Raw genomic sequence first — 20,228 nt, 5'->3', positions numbered from 1 at the left:
TCCATTTTCATCTTCTTTTTCCTCAACTCATGTGAAGGCTAATCCACACTGGGTAGGGGCAGGGGGTACCTGGAGAGAATGGATTTGGCTTTGATGTTTCTAGGAAGATGGGACGATAACTGGGCTTCTCATTACCTTCTCTTATAATACAAAGGTATTGGCATACAAGGCCATGACAGTTTTAAGTTCCCTCTTCATCTCTTTCACTGAGACAAGACCTCACTATGTAGTCCTGGATGGCTTGGAACTTATTATGTTCAGCAGACTGGATTTGAACCCAGAGGTCCCACCTGTCTTGGGGTACACCACGCCCTGCCTTCTTTCTTGAGACAGGGTCTCAAATGGATTTGACACATGTTTGAACAGGACTGCCTATCAATCATTTACAATCAGTGCCTTAGCTTTCTGAGCCCTATGACCAGTGTTAACTTGGGAATCAGGCAAGAAGGTGAATCTGATTTGTGTTTTTTCTCTTTTCTGGGTGGCAATTCATTCGCTTGGTTTGTACCTTGAAAATGGCCAACACAAAGCACGCTGTTTATCTTCTACTTATAATTCAGAAAACACCTGTTCCCAAGAGGTAAGATAGGTCCACACCAAACTCCAGCAGCTATGAGGGAAGGAGGGGAAATCCTAGGCATGAGATCCCACAGAAAGCCAGTGTGTCACAATGATACTAAGAGTGAGTCTCAGCTCTGCACTCAGAAGTCATGTGACTTTATGGGCTCACATCTGGAACTACACATGAAACGTACATAGCCAGCAAACATATAATGTGCCAGCACACGGCACATAGTGAGCACTAGCTGGATACCAGCTGATCTTGTCACCAGAGGACTCTAATCATGGAGGCAAACTCAGAAGAGGAGAAATGGTCCACCAGAGCAACATGCCCCACAGGGCAGCAGTCTTCCTGGCTATGGGTCAATGTGAGCTGTTCTTGTGTTAGCTCTGGAGAGTCTAAACCCACACAACATCACACTCTGGCCTCTGGAAGCCACACTGCAATGTCATGGCTAAAAGTTAGATGTTCATTACCTGGTTGCTTTTGTCGGGGTTTCGGCAAGTTTGTCACACATGTATGTGGGCACATGAGGATATTACACGGGTGTAGAGATCCCTCAAGAAAGAGCTGTTTCGTCTGAGATATATGGATCCCTCCTAGTGGAGTTTTTGGTAATGTGTTGGCAGGCACCAGAGCAAGACAGTAAACGCCTACTTGATGGATGCTATCGATTGCCTGGAAAAACATAAAGAAAAATGTTCAGGGAAATTACTTTGATGACATTTGATATATCCCGAAAAAGCCCACTATTTTACGGCAGGATGTTTTTCTATCCATCCAAGGATGTATGCTTGTCCAAAAGAAGGGGACTCAACAGGTAAGCTCTTTATGTTGTCCTCTTACCACATTAGGAACTCTACAGTCAGTTCTGATGAGAACTAACTTGATGAATGTCAAATAAAGTTAGAGAATTGGGAAAAGAAAAAAGATCTCCTATGTGGGTGAGCCATCTCTCCAGGCCTTACTATTGTTTCTTTGTGACAGGGTTTTACTATGTAGTTCACAGTGATGATTTTGAACTCTAAATTCTCCAACCTCTGCCTTCCAAGAGCTGGGATTACAGCATGTACTGCCACTCCTGACTAAAATGAATCCTTTTATGACTGCCCCCTTAGCTACTTTTCAGATAAACAGGTATCAGACCATTCCTACTGTCTTTATATATTTTCAGCCTAGTTTATATTCATTTATGTCCTCTGATTTTTGTTTTTTTGAGAAAGGGTCACTTTATGTCCTAGAACTCAACTCACAGAGATCTGCCTGTTTCTGCCTCCACAGTGCTGGGATAAAAGGCATGAGCCACCATACCTAGTTCTTTTTCTTTCTTTCATTTTTTTGGGGTGGGTTCTTTTGTTTGTTTTCTCTGCGTAACATTCCTGGTTGTTCTGAAATCTTGTAGACCAGGTTGGCCTCAAACTCACAGAGATCCACCTGCCTCTGCCTTCTGAGTGCAGGGATTAGAGGTGTGCACCACCATACCTGGCTTAAATGTTATTTTTAGACAGCATATCTGGTAGCCACAGATCCAGGGCTCACCTGCAGCACACGGCTCATCCACTGGAAGCTATCCTCCTCAGACGCATCGGGTCTTTGCTCCGCCACCACCACAATGCGCTCGTCATAAAATACAGACACAGAAAACACAGCAATTCTAAGAGAGACAGATCAAACACATCAGTCTCCCTTCAAAACCATGCTACTTGCTTTCTTGAGTTGGAATCAAAGAGGTGCCATCCCGACATACCACCCAGACATGAACAATAGAGAGAAAATGTGTGATTATCACCAAACCAGGATCAAGTGATTCACTTAAAACAAAAACAACATGGATTAAGTACCACAGAATGGTAAACAAGACATAGCTCCTGTCTTTGTGGTGCTTATGTGTCAGAGACAGAACCAAGCAACACATAGATAATGAAGCCACATTGTGATGTGCACCAGGAAGTGCCTTGGGCAGGGCCAGCCAAGTGGGGTGCCCAGCGGAGTGGGATGGGGTGCTTGGAGGAGCGCCTCCCTGGGGAGTGGACACTGGAGCAGAGACCTGAATGAGGTGAGGACACGAGCCACGCGAAGATCTGGAGGAAGAGGATTCCGGGCAGAAGGAACGGAAAGCGGAAAGGTTCTGAGGTAGGGACGAGCTTGGCAGGTTTGAGGAACAGCAAGAAGGCCAGTGTGCCTGGAGCAGAGTGGTGAAGCAGAGAGTGAAGCGAAAGTCAGACACAGGCAAGGGAGACTGAGGGAGACCGAGGCCAGAGAGGAAAGGAGGATGGAGTTGGATCTAAGGGAGGTCTCCGCTCAAATGTCCCCTTACTAGTGAGGCGTTCCCATACCAGACCACCTCAGGTGTTCACTCCACGGCACTCACGACCCTTTCGTGTGTCATCTGTGTTGCCATGTGTCTGGTTCTTGTGTTTGTCATGAGAATGTGAGGGTAAACACACAACCTGTGTCATTCACTGTCAAAGAACCTGGAAAAGCAGTGTGTAATTGGCACCCAGTGAGTACTTGTTGAATGAATGCAGGAAGAATGTGAAGTGACTGGAGAACCAAGGATGCTGGATGGCCTGCCCACTCCCTCCCACCCACAGAAGTTATGGAATATTAACTATGTTCTAGGAACTGTGCTGTGCACGGGGGGACACAACTGTGGCCATAGACAGTGGGTCTAGGACCCAGAAGTTCCATTCCTAAGAACTATGCTGTTACAGAAAAACCACACAATTCAGGAACTGGTTCTTTTGTGATGTCTTCCAATTTTCTTCTTGCGTAATTCAGGTCAGGATAGGAGGGATAAGGAGGCATTTGCTCCAAAGATAATCCTACCAGACACCTGCCTGAGATTGTGAATGGCTGGAATACCTCTTTCTGCATTAGTAAGCAAGAGAAAAGGCCTGACTTTGTCCACAGGACCTGAACTTCTAAACACTAAGCTCACCTGTCAATCTCCACAGAGAAAACACAACTGAGTTAGAAACGGGAGGAGAAATTCTTAGCTGTGCTCTTATACAGAGTGGTGCCTTACTACACTAACTGGACAGCACCATCTTGGCAATGAGGAACTATAGAAGGTGGGATGATTTATTTATCTTCAGTTCTTCTCAGTCTTCAGAACTCAAGGAAGAGTAACAGACTCACTCCTCTCAGTCACCCAGTGCCAAACACTGTATGTAGGACGTATATTTAGCCAGGTTTCTGTTATTTTAACCCAAGCTGGCCTACTAATGTGAGAGAAGGAGCTACAGAGCACATCTCAGATCACCCAAGTGGTGACACTCAGCACTCACCTCCCTCGATAGACAGTCTTGATGGACTCCACTGCCAGTCCTGTAGCGACAATGTCATCAGCGTTGTGTCTCCGACCACTAACCATAAGTAATCCATCCATTTTTCCAACCACGAACACCAAGCTACCCTGAAAGTTAATGATGATCTACCTTCATTTCCATGTAAGACAGACACATCACACTTCCTGCTTTGAAATAAGTCAGTCTCTGTCTGTCTGTCTGTCTGTCTGTCTCTCTCTCTCTCTTTCACACACACACACACACACACACAAACATACACAAAGCTAAGAAAGACACCTATAAAGCGTCAAAAAAACTGTGCATTTATATAAAAGAAAACAATTATCATAGTTTATGTTTTGTTTTTCTAACTTTTTTTATTTTTGTCAAGAAAGGATCTCACTGTGTGGCCCTGGCTGTCCTGGAACTCACTCTATAGATAGATCAGGCTGGCCATGAATTTACAGAGATCCACCTGTCTCTGCCTTCTGAGTGCTAGGATCAAAGGCATATGCCACCACTGCCCAGCTTGGATTTCTTTCTTTCTTTCTTTGTTTCTTTGTTTCTTTCTTTCTTTCTTTCTTTCTTTCTTTCTTTCTTTCTTTCTTCCTTCCTTCCTTCCTTCCTTTCTTTCTTTTTTAAAAGAAATCATCTGAAATTAGTGAGAAAGTGGCATTTTTAGAACCAAAATAATGCATTAGTGACCTCGTGTGTAAATGTGTGGGTGGGCAAAGGCATGGCACTGAATGCGTATGGAGTCACAGGAGAGCTCCAAGGAGCCAGTTCCCCCTCTACCATGTGGGTCCTAGGGACTAAACTCAGCTCATCAGGTATGGCTGAGCCACTAGCCAGCACCCACTGAGGCCTTACAGTCTGTAAAACATTAATTCATAATTCATTCATATTCTTAGGGGGACATTTCACAAGGAAGAAACTACAACCACATATCTTTTACTTTCCCGGTCATGGGTATGTGTTAGTTCATGTTAATTCATTTACTAATGGAATGAGAGGGAAGTCAAACAGTTTTAATATGTAAATAGTTGCTTTAAGCATGTAAGAGTAACACTGTTTCCATTAGGCAAAAGCAGAAATAGAGAAAAGGGTCTAAGAATGCTGCCTATTTCTTCCCAGAAGGACAGCAGGGCAGTAGGCCACTGGGACCACCGCCCCAAAAAGCATCACGGTGTGAGCACTCCACAGACAAGTCCCACGCCTTGGCCTACTTACATGTACTCAATGAGCCAGCAGTTATCTCCATGTGAATGTCACTCATTAACTTTCTGAGCACAGTGTAGTGCCACACAGTGCCTGGGCTAGGACAGAAAGGCAGAATCTCTATGCACAGGAAGCTACTGGCCCACCCACAATGCCAGAGCAAGCCAGCCACTTTCAACTGTGTCAAGAGCTGGTATCAGTGTGAGAAGAGAAGCTAGAGATGTGGCTCAGTGGTTGGGGGATGTACTGGTCTTAAAGAGGACCTGAGTGTGGTTTCCAGCATCCATGTCATATGGCTCACAACTCTTGTAACTTCAACTGCAGAGCATCCAACTCCTCTGTGCATGTATACACACATATAATTAAAATAAAACAATCTTAAAGAAAAAGAGAGAAGCCTGCTTCTTCAAATCCTTCACAGTGACACTGTTCAGCTGGCACAGCCTTTCCAGCTTCGTCTTTCTTGTAGCTAGGTAGGACCATGGAACTAATTTGGACCAGACATAACCAGATTACACTGGGTTTAGGGGGTTTTCCTAAGAGCAAGGATACACATGGAGCTGAGGCTCCATTCCAGACCCCAACAGTAGAGCAGTAAGATGAAGAGTTGGGCATCTGAAATTGTTCTAGTGGTGGCAAGAGGTCAAGACCGCTGAAGGTGAAGCAAAGGTCAATCAATTCACATGAGCTGAGCAGTGGAGAACAGCAGATGGGGTAGGAAGAAGCCAGCGACAGATGAGTTTACAGAATAGGGACCACCCTTCACTTCCCATGGCCTGGCCCTCTGCCATCCTCTTGGATTCCTCAAGAAAACCATGTCCCCTTTGAGAGCAGGCTTCTTGGATCCTAGTCGTTTCTACAGCTGTAGATACCATGGGCCAAGTAACAACTCCCAAGTGCTGGGACTAAAGGTGTGTGCGCAGCTGCCAGGCTCCTATGACATTCTTACATAATCTTCTAAATAGAACTTAAGTGCCTGGTGTGGTGGTGTACACTCTTAATTCCAGCACTCCGGAGGCAGAGGCAGGGTCTCTGGGAGGTCAGGAAAGCCAGAAAGACTATATAGTGAGACACTGTCTGAAGACAGGAAAAGGAGGAGGAATTGTGATTGTTGGTAAAAGGCACTGTGACACCTTCAATTTACTCAGAATTTGTTCAGTTCTGTGAATTAAAGTTCAAATGTTTAGAACATATGTAGCAAAAACTACATGAAACCAACACTTACTGGCCCTACAAAGCCCAGCAGCCCTGACCGGATGAAGGGCACGTCTCCCACAGGAGAGCCTGAAGAACCCACAGGAATCACCTAAAAGACAAAACGGAAAGGTTAAAAGCTTTCTAAAGTCTTACTTAAAAGAAAAACTAAAAGTAATATATGCTCATTGAACAGGGTGTCATTAGCACACGCCCTTAGTCCCCAGCAATCAGGTGAAGAGGTGGGCAGATCTCTGAGTGATCTCCAGGCTGGCCAAGGCTGCATAGTGAGACCCTATCTTTAAAAAACAAACAACACCCCAAATGTGTGTGTATGTGTATATGTGGGTGTAATATGCTTAGTGGAAGCCATATTCTGCAACAAACCCAGGAATCTCAACCATCTCAGTGTTTGTTGTTTATCTCTCTAGACTTTGAGAAAGATCATATATATACATACTTAAATGTTTTATTACGTCTATTTTTTTTAATTTTATACACATAGCCATGTGTCACCGCACACATATGTAGGTCAGAGGACAACTGTAGGAGTCAAGTCTCTCTTTTCACCATGTGGACTGTGGGCATAACATATTAGGCAGCATGTGAAATGCCCTTAGTAACTGGCCCATCTCATGGGCCCGAGATACATAGATTGACATAACTGAGTGTGTTAAAACAGGCGCCATGGTGGGGAGACAGCTCAGTGAGTATGAGTAAAGTACATTCTGTGCAAACATGAGGGCCACAGTTCTGATCCCAGCACCCTTGGAGAAAGCTGCAGGAGAGTGCAAACAGCAGAAGTTCCAGTGGTTTCCTAGCCTAAAAACTAAATGACAAACATAAACAAGATGGAGCAGGACAGAGGAAGATGCCCCACATGAACTGTTTCACACGCACACGTACATATACAGAGCACATGAACACACATAAGCACACGTGGGTATGCACACAAAGGCATATATCACATATACATACAAATGTAAAAGAAAGTATTAAAAAATAAAAAGGATATATACCTATATATATATATTACTAACACCTTTCACAGTCTATCTTGGATAGCTTTCCTGTCAGGTAGTAACTGATCTAGCCCATGCTGTAGGACAGTTGTATAACAGCATTTCATAGGGATAGGACAGCAAACCCTTGAAAGTCAGTTTACTGATAATGTAGACTTTGGTCAAGTTGAGATGTCTCTGAACCTCAAGTTCTTCTCAGCTGTGGAAGAATGCTCTCAGATCCTCTTCTGAGCTCATGTAAAGATAAAGCAGTGCACACAGATTTGGTTAGAGTGCAGTCTGCCTGCACAGGAGATCTGATACCTCACTAAGTCAAATAGCTTTCATGGGCTGGGGATGCATCTCAGCAGTACCACCCTTGGCTAGTACTGCAAGCACCACTAAAGAAGTGTAAGAATTCTAGGCATGCAGTTTCCTGTATTATCTTCAAATACTGCTTGAAGGCCTGGAAGATGGCTCAGTATGTGAAAGTACTTTCCCTGAAAGCCTAATGACCTGAGTTCAGTCTCTGTACCCTATATAATGAGCCAGATGCAGACTCACACATCCACAATCCAGCCCTGCTACAGGAAGGGAGGAAACAGACAGGACCACAAAGTCCATCCAGTGGCCAGCTAGCCTGAAACACACACTGCAGCAAGAACAAGAGAGGCCCTGCTTAACAGAATAGGAGTAGGGGCTGGACAGATGGCTCAGTGGTTCATCTTCCAGAGGACCTGGGTTTGACTCCCACCACCTACATGGTGGCTCACAACACTCTCTAACTCCAGTCCTAGTCTAGTTCCAGCTACCTCTTCTGGCATCCAAGGGCACCAAACATGCACCTGGCACCTGCACATACATGCAAACAAAACACCTTCAATTTTTTAAATTGAAACAAAATGGAAGGAGCTACACATGTGCAGCTGTAGCAATTTCTTACCCCTTCTCTCTCCCCCCCTTTCCTTTCTCCCCTGCATGTCTCTCCTTTCACACACACATACACACATACTCTCTCTCTAATACAATTCTGCTTGAAGCTAGGTGTGGTGATTTATGCCAATAACACAATCTTCTCAAGAGACTTAAACATGAGGATGATAAATCTGAGGCTTGTCAGAATACTCAGTGATATACAACCTCAAATAGCAAGGATCTTATTCTCAGTAAGAAAGATTCCAGGACAAGCATTACAAGCACTGAAGATACATATAGTCCAAGCACTTAAAAATAATATGGGGCCACCAAGAGATTGAGTGGTTGTAGCACTTTGCTACCATGTCTGATGACCTGAGTCCAATCCCCAGAACCCACAAAGTAGAAGAGAACACACACCTACAAGCTGTCCTCTGACTTCCACATGTATAAGACTGTGCACACAGAGACACATACACACATACACATAACAAACAAATAAAGGTTCTTATTTTTTAAATCTCTTTAGGAAAAGAAACTGGGTATGGTGGTTCACTCTTATAGTCCCATCAACTCAGAAGGCTGAGGCAGGAGGATTATCAAGAGTTTGGGGGCAATCTGGGCTACAGTTTTTGTTGCTGCTGTTGTTTTTTTCCTGGTTTTTCGAGACAGGGTTTCTCTGTACTGCTTTGAAGCCTGTCTAGACTTTGAAGCCAGGCTAGACTTAAACTCATAGAGATCCACCTGCCTCTGCCTCCCAAGTGCTGGGATTAAAGGCATGCGCCACCAATGCCCAGCCTAAAAACAAATTTTAAAGAAGGCAAAACAGGGACCGAGAAGGCAATTCAGTAGTAGAGTGTGTGTTTAGCATGCACAAGAACTTGTGCTGAATGTCCAGCATAGTAAGAAGAGGGAAGAATGAATAAAAAGACTTAGGACAATAAAATGTACATATACTTAAACCAGACAGTGAGTCAACCAAAAGAACAGTGTTGAGCATACACCTGGGGAATCTACAAGCTTCCACTCCTGCAAAATGAATGGAAACAACCTCTGATGGCACAGAAATGATGGTGGCAATGACAGTAACAGGTTTATATTACGCTGTTTCAGGCATGTAAACAGAGATGACAGCAGCACTGTTATTGGTCCCCTTCAGGTAGCACATGACAGATGACACAGATGCACTGCCACACAGAAAGGATATGCACCTATTTCCAAACAGAGTGATTGAAATGCAGCTTCTGATGTTTGCAGACTTACTCTACACTGTCCTACCATTTTGAGAATCCTGAGCAGAGTTCTGTTACTGCAAAAGCAATTCAAAGAGCTGAAAGTCAGCAGTATAAAGGAGCCACAATCCATCCACAGAATTTCTCTGGTCCCTAAAATGTATCCCGGACAATTAACCACCCATTCTAATGTGCAGGCTTACCAGGGTAACTTCTTATTACAACTTAGCTTTGCAAGCAGAGTGACTACAGGAAGGCCATGCACCATCTCCTTAGAAAATGTTGCTTCCTCTATAATACAAGCTTTACCAGCAGCCTCACTTGTCCTGAAAGAGTCTTAGCAGACTCTTAGCAGAACAGAGCAGGAACAGAGAGGAATGAGTGAGCACCTGCTTGAGGAGTAATCTGACCTCAGCAGAAGGTTAAGTCTTTTTGTATATGTACATGTGCACATGCATGTGAACAAATGTGTGCGAAGAGCAAAGTCGATGTTGGGTGTTTTCTTGCCAAATCTGCTAGTCTGACTGAGCAGCTTCCTTAGGGATCAGGGCAGCTGTCATGAACGCCTGGCCTCTGGGGATCTCAACTCAGGCATTCATGCCTCCGTGGCAGGTGCTTTACTATCTCCCAGGCCCATGTCTATATCAATGACCTGAGCAGCAAGTACAATTGTCACAGCACTCTCAAAGGCAAAATGTTGAACTTACAATGCTCTAACAATGGCAAATCTGCTGGAGTAAATCTTTGTGAGACCTCATTCCCTTTAATATCCAACAGGCACACCACATCACTTCCTATGTGCCAGAACCTAACCCAATCCACGTGTAAATGTTCATTAATTTTAGTGTTCAGAGCAGCCCACAAGAAAGCACTGTTACTATTCACATTTTGTTCTGCTTTAGTGTTTTCTGAGACAAAGTCCTGTTATGCAGCCCAGGCTGACCGTGAACTCACAGTCCCCTGACTCAGGCTCCCAAATGCTATGACTGCAACAGCAGCCACCATGCCTGGCTATCAGTCATATCATAAAATAAAGGAATTGGGCACTCAGTAAAGCTAGGTGGCTCACAAAGCACCTGGTGAATGCTGGAGTAGAATGTGGTCTTAGGCACTGGATTCCTAAAGACTTGATATCAACCACTAAGCTATGCTGTGCCATCAGCCAGTATGTCTCCCTAGTAACATCTGACCTCACCAAACATCTCCCTATGAAATAACATCATGTACCTCAAATGTATTTTTGGTCACGCCAGCAAGTCCAAAGTACATCATCCCTCCAGTCCTGGAACTAACACAGATTTCTCCAATCTCATCTGTCTTGCAGAGCTGAGGAAGTCCATCTGGTTTCACAATGCACATCATGCCTAGTGCACAGAAAAAGTGACAGAGTCTAGAAAACGGCAATGTAACAACTTTGTTTTCAAACCCAGAGGAGTTGCACACTGGGAAGTAGCATTAAGAACAGCCAACAGAAGTGCCACAGAGAGCCTGTGAAGTCTATCCCACACCTACAGCTCTTAGACACGGACACACTGCAGAAGGACGGCAACAGCCTCCCTCATGATGAAGTGGAGGCTGATCTTACACAGGGCCATGCAGTACCCACAACAGCAGCATACAACTTCCTGGGTTGGCAACTGCGGAGAGAACAGTGACTAACATCCCTTTCCACATGAAGAGCATCATTATGCAAGCCTCTGAGACTGATAACCCAGACGGCCAGGGCCAGCTTAATAACACCCACTCAACCATCGGAGTGGCTTGCTGAAATGATGTGACTGAGCAAAGAAACTGCGGTTTCCAGATTTGGCCCTCTTGCTCATTAGCCCTTCTGTCTCTCCTTTCATTTCCCCATCTCTTTAGCTGGGACTGGGGATGGAATCCAGGGCTCTGGGCATACCAGGCAAGCCTTCCACCACCAAACTTCCTCCCCAGCACAGCACCACTATTTCTGATGACAAATCTTAGGAAATTCCAGTGACACCCCTTACAACTTACCCCCAGGCATCACATGTCCCACATCCTGGACTGTCAGTGCTGAGTTTTTATCTTCTGTATTGACCCGTATTACCCCATAGCTCAATCCATTCATTGAGAGAATGGCTCTTCCTGGCAAGGGAGCCCCTGGAACCCCAGGCCTAAAATGTGAAAAAAGAAAAGAAAGAAAGAAAGAAAGAAAACAAAACCAAAAACATCAAGCCAGGTCTATACAAACACACATGCATATAAACAAACAAGTAAATAGAAAACACATGAGGGGTTGACGAGATAGTTCAGTGGTTAAGGGCTCTTGCCATGAAAGTTTAATGACCTGAGTTTGATCCCCAAGTTCAGAAGGAGAAAATTAACTCCTCTAAGTTGTCCTCTGACCTCCACACACCTGCTGTAGTACAGGTGCACAAACATATACAAACACACGCTGGGAATTGAACCCAGGTCCCCTGGAGGAGCGGACAGTGCTCTTAACCACTGAGCTATCTCTCTAGCCCCAACTTGTAGGTTTATGAAGAATTTAAAACTCCTTTTTCATCACCAGGAAAAAACTGTACATCTCATCCAGGCCATGATAGCCATCAAGAAAAGCCAACACTAGGAACAGTACCTGCGGATGGCAACAGTCATGGCTTCAGCAGATGTGGCACATGGACAGATGGCCTCAGGTTTCAATCCATGGCTTTGGAACAGGCTCAGGAAGGCATCACAGGATGACACAGACCCTACGGAGTTGGAACAGATCAACTTGAAAACTGAGATAACCATTTTTCTTATTGTAGGAAACTAATGTGGGCGTGTGTGACATATTTGTGGGTCAGAACTCACACTGCACATCAGTCATTTTTTTGTAACAGTTTACTGTACCTTTGAGAAGGCCTGACACAAGCTCATCCAACTCATGAAAGGTCCTGACAGTACCTACAGTTACAACCTGGAAAGGCTACACCTACCAAGGGGACAGAACAAACTCAGAAGCAACACTGTAGGTAATATGCAGCCAGGTGGAACTCTAGCAGCTCTCCTGAAATAACAACCATAGCCAGGGCAATGCAGCCATGGTAGCCCCACCTGCTCTCAGTGGCGTTCTCTGACTCTTGCTTCATAAGTTCTCCATGTGTGTTTTAAAGCAGAATGTAAGGTCACTTAGGAGAAAGAGCACACAGCTTCCAAAGCTCCAGACTCCCCTGAGTGGAGGACCAGCACTTCTGTGCTTATCCAGAAAAGCAAACAGCACAGTAAGATCTCTACAAGTTTATTGCAAATTCCCTTTATTTGTGATTGGAAGAAATATATATATATATATATATATATATATATATATATAAATCAAGCCATGTTCAAACATCTCCTTGCACCTAAGAGCCTCACGTGGAGGATTTACATGAGTAAGGCATGGTTTCAAATAGCTTCTCAGTCCACCAAGAGATGAATGGATAAACAAACATGGTGTGTCTATGATAGACTACGTGTATATCACTAAACATAACAAGACTGCTTCATACCACGTATCAGAGCTGACCTGATCTACAGAAAGAATGAAGAGGGGCGAGAGAGAAAACAAGCAGCTGAAGAGCGCTTGCTTATTCTTCCACAGGACCCAAGTTCTGTTGCCAGCCCCAATGTCCAGCAGCTCACAACCAACTATAGTTCTAGAGGGTCAGAAACCCTCTTCTAGGCTCTGAGGGAACCTGCACACATGTGGCATATGATCACACAGACACACAAACATACACATACATTTGTTAAATCTTTTCTTTTTTTCCTTAGAGGAAGGAAAGTTATGATTGTCTGGGGCTGAGGAACACTGCAGAGGATGAAGAGTGACAAATAGGGAGAGTGTGATTTCTCTTAGGTTAATGGAAATGTTCAAAGCTTCAGTTGTGGTGATAGGTACATACCTATAAACATATCATACCACTGACTCAGACCCTTGTAACAGACAAGTGTCACTTGTAAATGACATTTCAATATGGATGTTGGAAACAGAAAAGCTCAGAAAAAAATGAGCAAAACACCCTGCCTATCACATGTTCTGGGATTTCTACACCCAGTTACTCACAAGGATTGGCGCCATCAGTGACAATCAGCATCCGGAGAGAACTCAGGCTCACATCCCTTTGGTCCCGATGTGCCATCATGGCCCAGTGTAAATCTCGACACTTTACAAGAGCTACTTTGGCTACAAATGCAAAGGGGAAAGAGTTGGGACATATACACATCTTTAATTTGGGCATACATTTAATATTACCATAAGAACATTTTCACTTATTTTTTAGCAATAGTTCTCACTTGGGGTAAGCAAGTGCCATATTCAGGTCACAGTCAAGGAAACACTGACAACACAGCATTCAATAGAGCTAACTATGACTCAAACTCCAGAGAATTCAATTTGCAAGAAAGAACACAGTGAGATAAGGCAAACAGCTTACCTACAATAACAACTCCAAAATTAGGAAAGCCACAAAGGCAAAGAACGGTTTCTCTACAGGGGCATGCCTCCACCAATCTCATAATGAATATGTGGATGTGTCTGATTACCTTTGTGGGCATGGACCCTTTGGACCCAAGAGAGAGGACAGGTCTTCATAACAGAGTAGGGTACACTAATTGTATGCATCTTATTCATTACATTCTGGAAGCAGAGAAACATACAAAGTAGTCAATACAAAGCAAATATTTAGCACCTTGAAGCTGTATTGATATTCTGCTAACAATGTCAGAGAGGTATTACTCAAGTTCACCCTTTCAAAACAAATACTTAAGATGCCAGCATGAGTGCTGAAGCACCTCCAAGAGCTGCTCTAAGCCTGGTGCTCTCCTTTCTCTCCCAGGGCATCACAGAGATGATACCTGTCCCTCCAATCCCACGCATGGATGGACGGACACACACACGGACACACACACACACACACACACTTTAGGAACACAAAGGATATAAATGAAGCACATGATAGTATACACGAACTATCACTTGCTGCTTTTCACTTCCATTGTTTCAAAGATAAATCTATGCATGTTAGAACCAGAGGGTTATCTAGCTCTCTTTATGGCTGTACATGTCATAATCAGTGTGGAAGCAATGCATTTGTACTCACATCCACTAACATGTACACAAGTGTTTCCTTTGGGTAGATATAGAAGAGAAGCTCTGCTGGGTCACAAAGTCCCTGCTTTTAGAGTGTTAGCGGGTACTACTAAATGGCTCCCCAACCCACTTAGTGCTCCATGGTGCTCCTGCTTGCCACATTCTACAGGGAAGGGAAGGGAACGAAAATGGGACAGCACTACAGAGCAAAAGGTTAGCTTCCTAGTTCCCTACAGGCTAAGTGTTTGTAAAGATAAAGCTGAGAGAATTGAGGGCCAGGCAGTTTGTTACCCCTCCTGCCATCCATGTATCAAGAATATGGGTGATCCCTTAGAGCTAGGTGTTCAGAAGCTGCCTGATATGGGTGTTGGGAACAGAAATTGGGTTCACAGGAAGAGCAGTTACATGGTCCTATTGAGCTAAACCATCTTTCCCTCTCTATACTTTTCTTTCCACCTACATGGCATGTTATAGTACATAGTTTTCCCAAAGAAATATGCCCTTTCCAACTCTACCCACCAAAATTCTCTACCTACATAAACTTAGCTATTTCTAAAATCCAACTTGGCTGTCATCTCCTGGTGGAAACTCCTGGACTAGTGGAGGAGTAAGAAGTCGTTCTTCTCTGACAGCCACAGTGCACTCCCAATACCTACTACAGGAAGCCCCCTCTTCCTTGTCACTATCTTCTGTGCTCAAAGCATGTAGTTTTGTCTTTTTCTCTAACTGTGTATACATAACATATGTCCATGGCTGTTGTGTGTGGCTGTGGACCTGTGTGCCATGGTGTGAGTGTTAATGACAGATGGCAACCTCGGGCATTGGTCCTTGCATTCAGCTTTAAGACAGGGTCTCTTTTATTTAATTTAAATTAATTTATCCCTCTCTCTTCCTCCTCTGGAATTACAGGTGGTCACAATCCACCTGACATAGGCACTAGCAACTGAATTCTGATCTTCTGCAAGAGCAACAGGTGCTCTTAAGCAGTAAGCCATCTCTCCAGTCCCAGGCAAGGTCTCTTGCTGTTCCCCAAAACTATGCCAGGCAAGCTGGGCACAGCTTCAGCAGACTCTTGTCTCTGCCTCCAACCCCACACTGGAATTACAAGTGGGCACTGTTGTACCTGGCTTCCCATGGACCCGGGGATCTAAAATCAGGTTCTCGTGCTTGCATGTCCTCTAGAAAATATTACTGATATTTTGGGAGCTTCAGGCACAAACTTCACTTGTCCCAGAGCCTCAGCTTCAGGCACATCTTACTACAAAGGCCCCGACTCTGGCAGCTTACCGCAAACATGCCATGCCACAGCCCAGCATCCTTCTTAAAGTCCAAAACATTTACTACAGCTTCTCCTAGAAAAGAAAAGATGAAGGGAAACAAGAGGAGGTCATGGTGAGCAGGAAATGACAATCACATTCATGCCCCCACCATGCATTTGGTGCTTTTAGAGAAACAATTGGGAGATCAGAGTCTCCGGTTGCTCAGACCCCTACAAACTGGCTGGAGAAGGTGACAGGGTGATGTGGTCACTGCAGAGACACTAAGGTCTTCAGCATTTAGGGACATCACTCAAGGAGTTTTTCCTATTGAAATAAGGAACATGTGTTTTTTTTTCGAAACTCTGGAATTTTCACAAATATATGTAAAAATTACACTTCTTTGAAAAACATGAAATAGTGTTCTATATAAAATCTTATGTATACAGATGCCCATTTCTAGGTATATCTACAACTAGATTATCAACAAAATAAAACAGATATACATAAGCCTGCTTCTAATTGTTTTCACTCAATGACAGATTTCTCCATATTTCTAATATTCAGGAGCTTGAGTTTCAGTGCCCCAGGGCAGAACTTCTGAATGAGCCCAGTGGAATTTAACTGGACATTGTTTGTGGCATTAATGATTGTTCTCAAATATGCACATGCACATATTTTATAATCAGACAAAAATGCTGCTCTGAAATGCACACCGTCACCTTTCGGTCTGTAAAGGGAAATAAAACATTGAAAAATTAATGTTAAAAAGGGCATCTTGGGGGCTGGAGAGATGGCTCAGAGGTTAAGAGCACTGACTATTCTTCCAGAGGTCCTGAGTTCAATTCCCAGCAACCACATGGTGGCTCACAACCATTTGTAATGAGATCTGGAGGTTCTTGCCTGCAGGCATATATGCAGGCAGAATGTTGTATTCATAATAAATAAATAAATCTTTTAAAAAAAGAACATCTATACATCTGGAGCCTGTGTCTGTGATGCTGGCACAAAGGGGCTTGGGTAGATAGAGGCAAGCTGAGTCTGTTATTATGCAATATACATTTATATACCAAAAGGTTTACACTTTTTTGGGTTGTTTGTTTTGGAGACAGGGTTTCATCTCATACTGTACCACAGGCTGGCCTAAAACTTACTATGTATCCCAGGCTAGCCTCCAAATGACACTGCTCCTGGTTTAGAATGCTTTCTGTTTTAATCTGTACCTTTGTTTACAACAGTATTTCTTGGACTGGAAATATTTAGTTGCAAGTTCTACATGAGGAGAGACAGACACACCAAAACCCCACAGCTTACAAACACATGGTGTTAACTGAGCTTTTCTATTTCTGTACTCTAGAAATCATACTTTATATGTTTAAATTTATTTAAGTTTATTTAAATTACAGTTTTTTTTTTCTTTTAAAGAAGGCAAAAAAGCAAGCCAAGAATGTGTCCTGGAACATTTCCCTCTGAATTTGGTCATTGAATGGAGTCCAATCACCAAGTGGGAGCTCACAGCCACACGAATCTGAAGCTAACAATGAGGGCAGTCACGGGATGAGGTCTGACCTTCAGAATAATTGCAGGCCTGTGACAGAGCTTGGCAGTGAGACAGCATTGCAAGCCGGGATACTGTAACTCCCATTACACTCCCTTCTTTGCTGGTTTTATACTAGAAAAATAAAACAAAATCAAAACTATAAGAAGCACAATAAGACGGGTTATTATAAATGACAAATTTCAGAGTCCAAACCTAAACCCAGATAAACAATACAATGGGCTTAATTTTACATGTTGAACAGGAATATTTAAGGCTCTGCACTTGGACCCCAACTCTAGACCAACAGAGCCAAGACTGGAGGACAATGAAGCCGACTGGAGCATCTGCAAAATGACTTCAAAGTTTAGTCGCTCATCAATGTGACCTGGTCATCAAAAAAAAGCCAAGTGACTTGAGCTGTAGAAACAGAAGCATATTGCCAAATATAGCCATTCCTCGGTAGCTGCTCAGTGGTGGAACATTCGCCTAACTGTGTGAGACACTGGCTTTGATCCCCTAGTACCACAGAAATGCTAACACCAAAGAGATGTGGGCCCTATTCACTCCTGCACATGGTTTCTTTGCTTTTATCACTAGTGTTCCATCCTTCCTTTCTAATGTCAGACCCAAAAAGTATTTTGCACAATTTACACACACAACAGATCTTTGCCCATCTGACTTCCTTAGCTTTTGTTTGCATCTCCTCATTGTGCTGACCATCTATGAGTTGTTTTTTCTCCCTCTCTGAGCAAGTTTTCACAACTAGCCTAGGCTTGCCTGAAACTTGTGGCACCACTCCTGCCTGTCCGAGGCAAGCATGCTACCAACACTCCACCCATTCCTCACCTCCACCCATGAAAACTCTTGTGTTTTCTTCCTTTCTTCACAATGAAGCCCTGGATGTCCTCAAACTCACTAGGTAGACCAGGAATCTGCTTTCCTCTACCAGGAAAGATGTATTTTTATTTTATGTGCATTGTTGTTTTACCTGCATGTGTATCTGTGTGAGGGTGCCAGATCCCCTACAACTGGGGTTACAGACAGTTGTGAGTTGCCATGTGAATGCTGGAAATTGAACCCTGGTCCTCCGGAAGAACAGCTAGTGATCTTAACCACTGAGCCATCTCTCCAGTTCAAAAGCACTTATTTGTTTGTTTGTTTGTTTGTTTTTAAAGCAGGTCAGGGCTGCAGAGATGGCTCATAAGTTAAAAGCACTGACTGCTCTTACAGAGGACCCAGTTTGGTTCCCAGCAACCACAGAGCAGTTCACAACTGTCTAGACTTCAGTTCTAGGAAATGTAAAGCTGTCTCCTGGCCTCTGTGGGAAGTGTGTACACATGATCCACTCATGGACACTCAGGCAAAACACTCATACACATAAAATTCAGAGGAAAAAAAAAACCCACCTCAAACCTAGTACTCCCTTTACAACTCAGCCAATCTAGATTTGTTTATGTGTTTGGTTTACAGGGAGTGCACGTACATGCCACAGCACATGTGTGGAGGTTGGTGGAGTTGGTTCTCTCCTTCTTCCTTTATGTGAGTTTTGTAGTCAAACTTATCAAGCTTGAGTGGCAAGTGCTTACCTGCTGAGCCATCCAGCTGGCCCTAGATAAATGTTTTTTTATATAATAAAGTCATTCTTATTCCCTCCTACTGACAACCCTTTACTAGTTTCTAACTCAGTAGTGGAATCCTGAGAGTTGTATGAGGCTCTCAAACAAGTGGATCCTAAGTTCCAGGGCCTGAGGTCAGGGGCTAAGGAGGGATGCATGATAAAGGGCCAACCTTAGCAGCAGTCCAGGATACCAGCAGCTCCAGTTTCCAGGAGGGGAGTGATACAACATATCTACCCAGAGAGGCAGGATAGAGAAGCCTCATTACTGAATGGGCTTTAGCTTACTCAATTGTCTTTCAGACATTCTCTGAGCTCTCCTTAGAAACAACACTCTTTGCAGTCAACAGTACGTCTACCCTCTTCTTCTGCGGCCAAAACCATTTCAGGTTTTACCTATACTTGTTATTACAAAAGATTTCAGGCCAGGCTGTGGTGGCACATGCCTTTAATCCCAGCACTCGGGAAGCAGAGGCAGGTGGATCTCTATGAGTTTGAAATTAGCCTGGTATACAGTGAGTTCTAGGACAGGCTCCAAAGCTACACAGAGAAACCCCGTCTTGAAAAAGCAAACAAAAGATTTCAGTACATAGTGCTCCCCAAGCCTTTTAAAAAGTTTCATGGATGTGTGCACTAATTAATTTAGCAAACGGCTGATGATTAAGTCTTAAGAGGCCACAGAGGTGAACGGTACAGTGTCATGGAATTTCAGTCACGTGACCTTTTGGCAGTGGACAAAGTTTGAAGGTCAGTCTCCTTGTCAATGGAGCAGATTTTTCTTTTTTTTTTTTTTTTTTACACTATTTATTTGCTGGAGGGACACCTATGTCATGATACACATGTGGGATTAGAGGAACTCGTGGGCATCAGTTCTCTCCTATCATTCAAATTCTGGGGCTAGAACTCAGGTCCCTTGGGCTTGGTGGCAGGCACCTTTACCTACTAAGCCATTTCCCCGACTCCATCGAGCAGGCTCACAAGTTGAAATCTAGTAATTTCTTGTTGCGCTCACAGATTAGTTAGTGCAACCCTCTTCAGAGAAGCCTCCTATTGCAGTACATGGTGATTAATGGAGATGTGACAGCTGGTCCAGGGGCAGAGTATGGGAGAGGCAGAGTACTCAGCCTAAATGGCACCTATCACAGCCCTCCTCCCAAGACTAGGGGTTCATTGCAGAAAGAGGGGGACAGAAGAGTGAGAAACAGAGTTAGTGGATGGTGATGTGGAGAGTGTTTTCTGAACACAGCAAGGCAGCCGCCCATATGAACTCACAGCAGTTATGACAGCGTGAACAAGAACTGCTCAAGCTCAAGCCAGACAAAATC

At 43.9% G+C, this 20,228-nt stretch overlaps 1 protein-coding gene across 2 annotated transcripts in view; it reads right to left on the bottom strand.

Moving 5' to 3' along the window:
- The window catches only part of Dip2b (disco interacting protein 2 homolog B), a 176,541-nt gene that overhangs the window by 32,830 nt on the left and 123,483 nt on the right, over positions 1 to 20,228 (bottom strand). For both annotated transcript variants that reach the window (XM_051189898.1, XM_051189899.1), the window contains 11 exons: positions 17,318 to 17,420; positions 15,780 to 15,844; positions 13,946 to 14,039; positions 13,467 to 13,586; positions 12,015 to 12,129; positions 11,411 to 11,550; positions 10,640 to 10,776; positions 6,296 to 6,376; positions 3,853 to 3,980; positions 2,102 to 2,216; positions 1,039 to 1,240 (listed from right to left, as the gene is read on the bottom strand). In XM_051189898.1, the coding sequence (XP_051045855.1) occupies positions 1,039 to 1,240; positions 2,102 to 2,216; positions 3,853 to 3,980; positions 6,296 to 6,376; positions 10,640 to 10,776; positions 11,411 to 11,550; positions 12,015 to 12,129; positions 13,467 to 13,586; positions 13,946 to 14,039; positions 15,780 to 15,844; positions 17,318 to 17,420 (1,300 nt within the window). The remainder of the gene's footprint in view (positions 1 to 1,038; positions 1,241 to 2,101; positions 2,217 to 3,852; positions 3,981 to 6,295; positions 6,377 to 10,639; positions 10,777 to 11,410; positions 11,551 to 12,014; positions 12,130 to 13,466; positions 13,587 to 13,945; positions 14,040 to 15,779; positions 15,845 to 17,317; positions 17,421 to 20,228) is intronic.

This window comes from Phodopus roborovskii, unplaced genomic scaffold (assembly GCF_943737965.1).
Source record: "Phodopus roborovskii unplaced genomic scaffold, PHOROB, whole genome shotgun sequence".
Taxonomy (NCBI): domain Eukaryota; kingdom Metazoa; phylum Chordata; class Mammalia; order Rodentia; family Cricetidae; genus Phodopus; species Phodopus roborovskii.
Note: the sequence above shows the minus strand (reverse complement) of the source record. Positions and strands in the feature narration are given on the sequence as shown.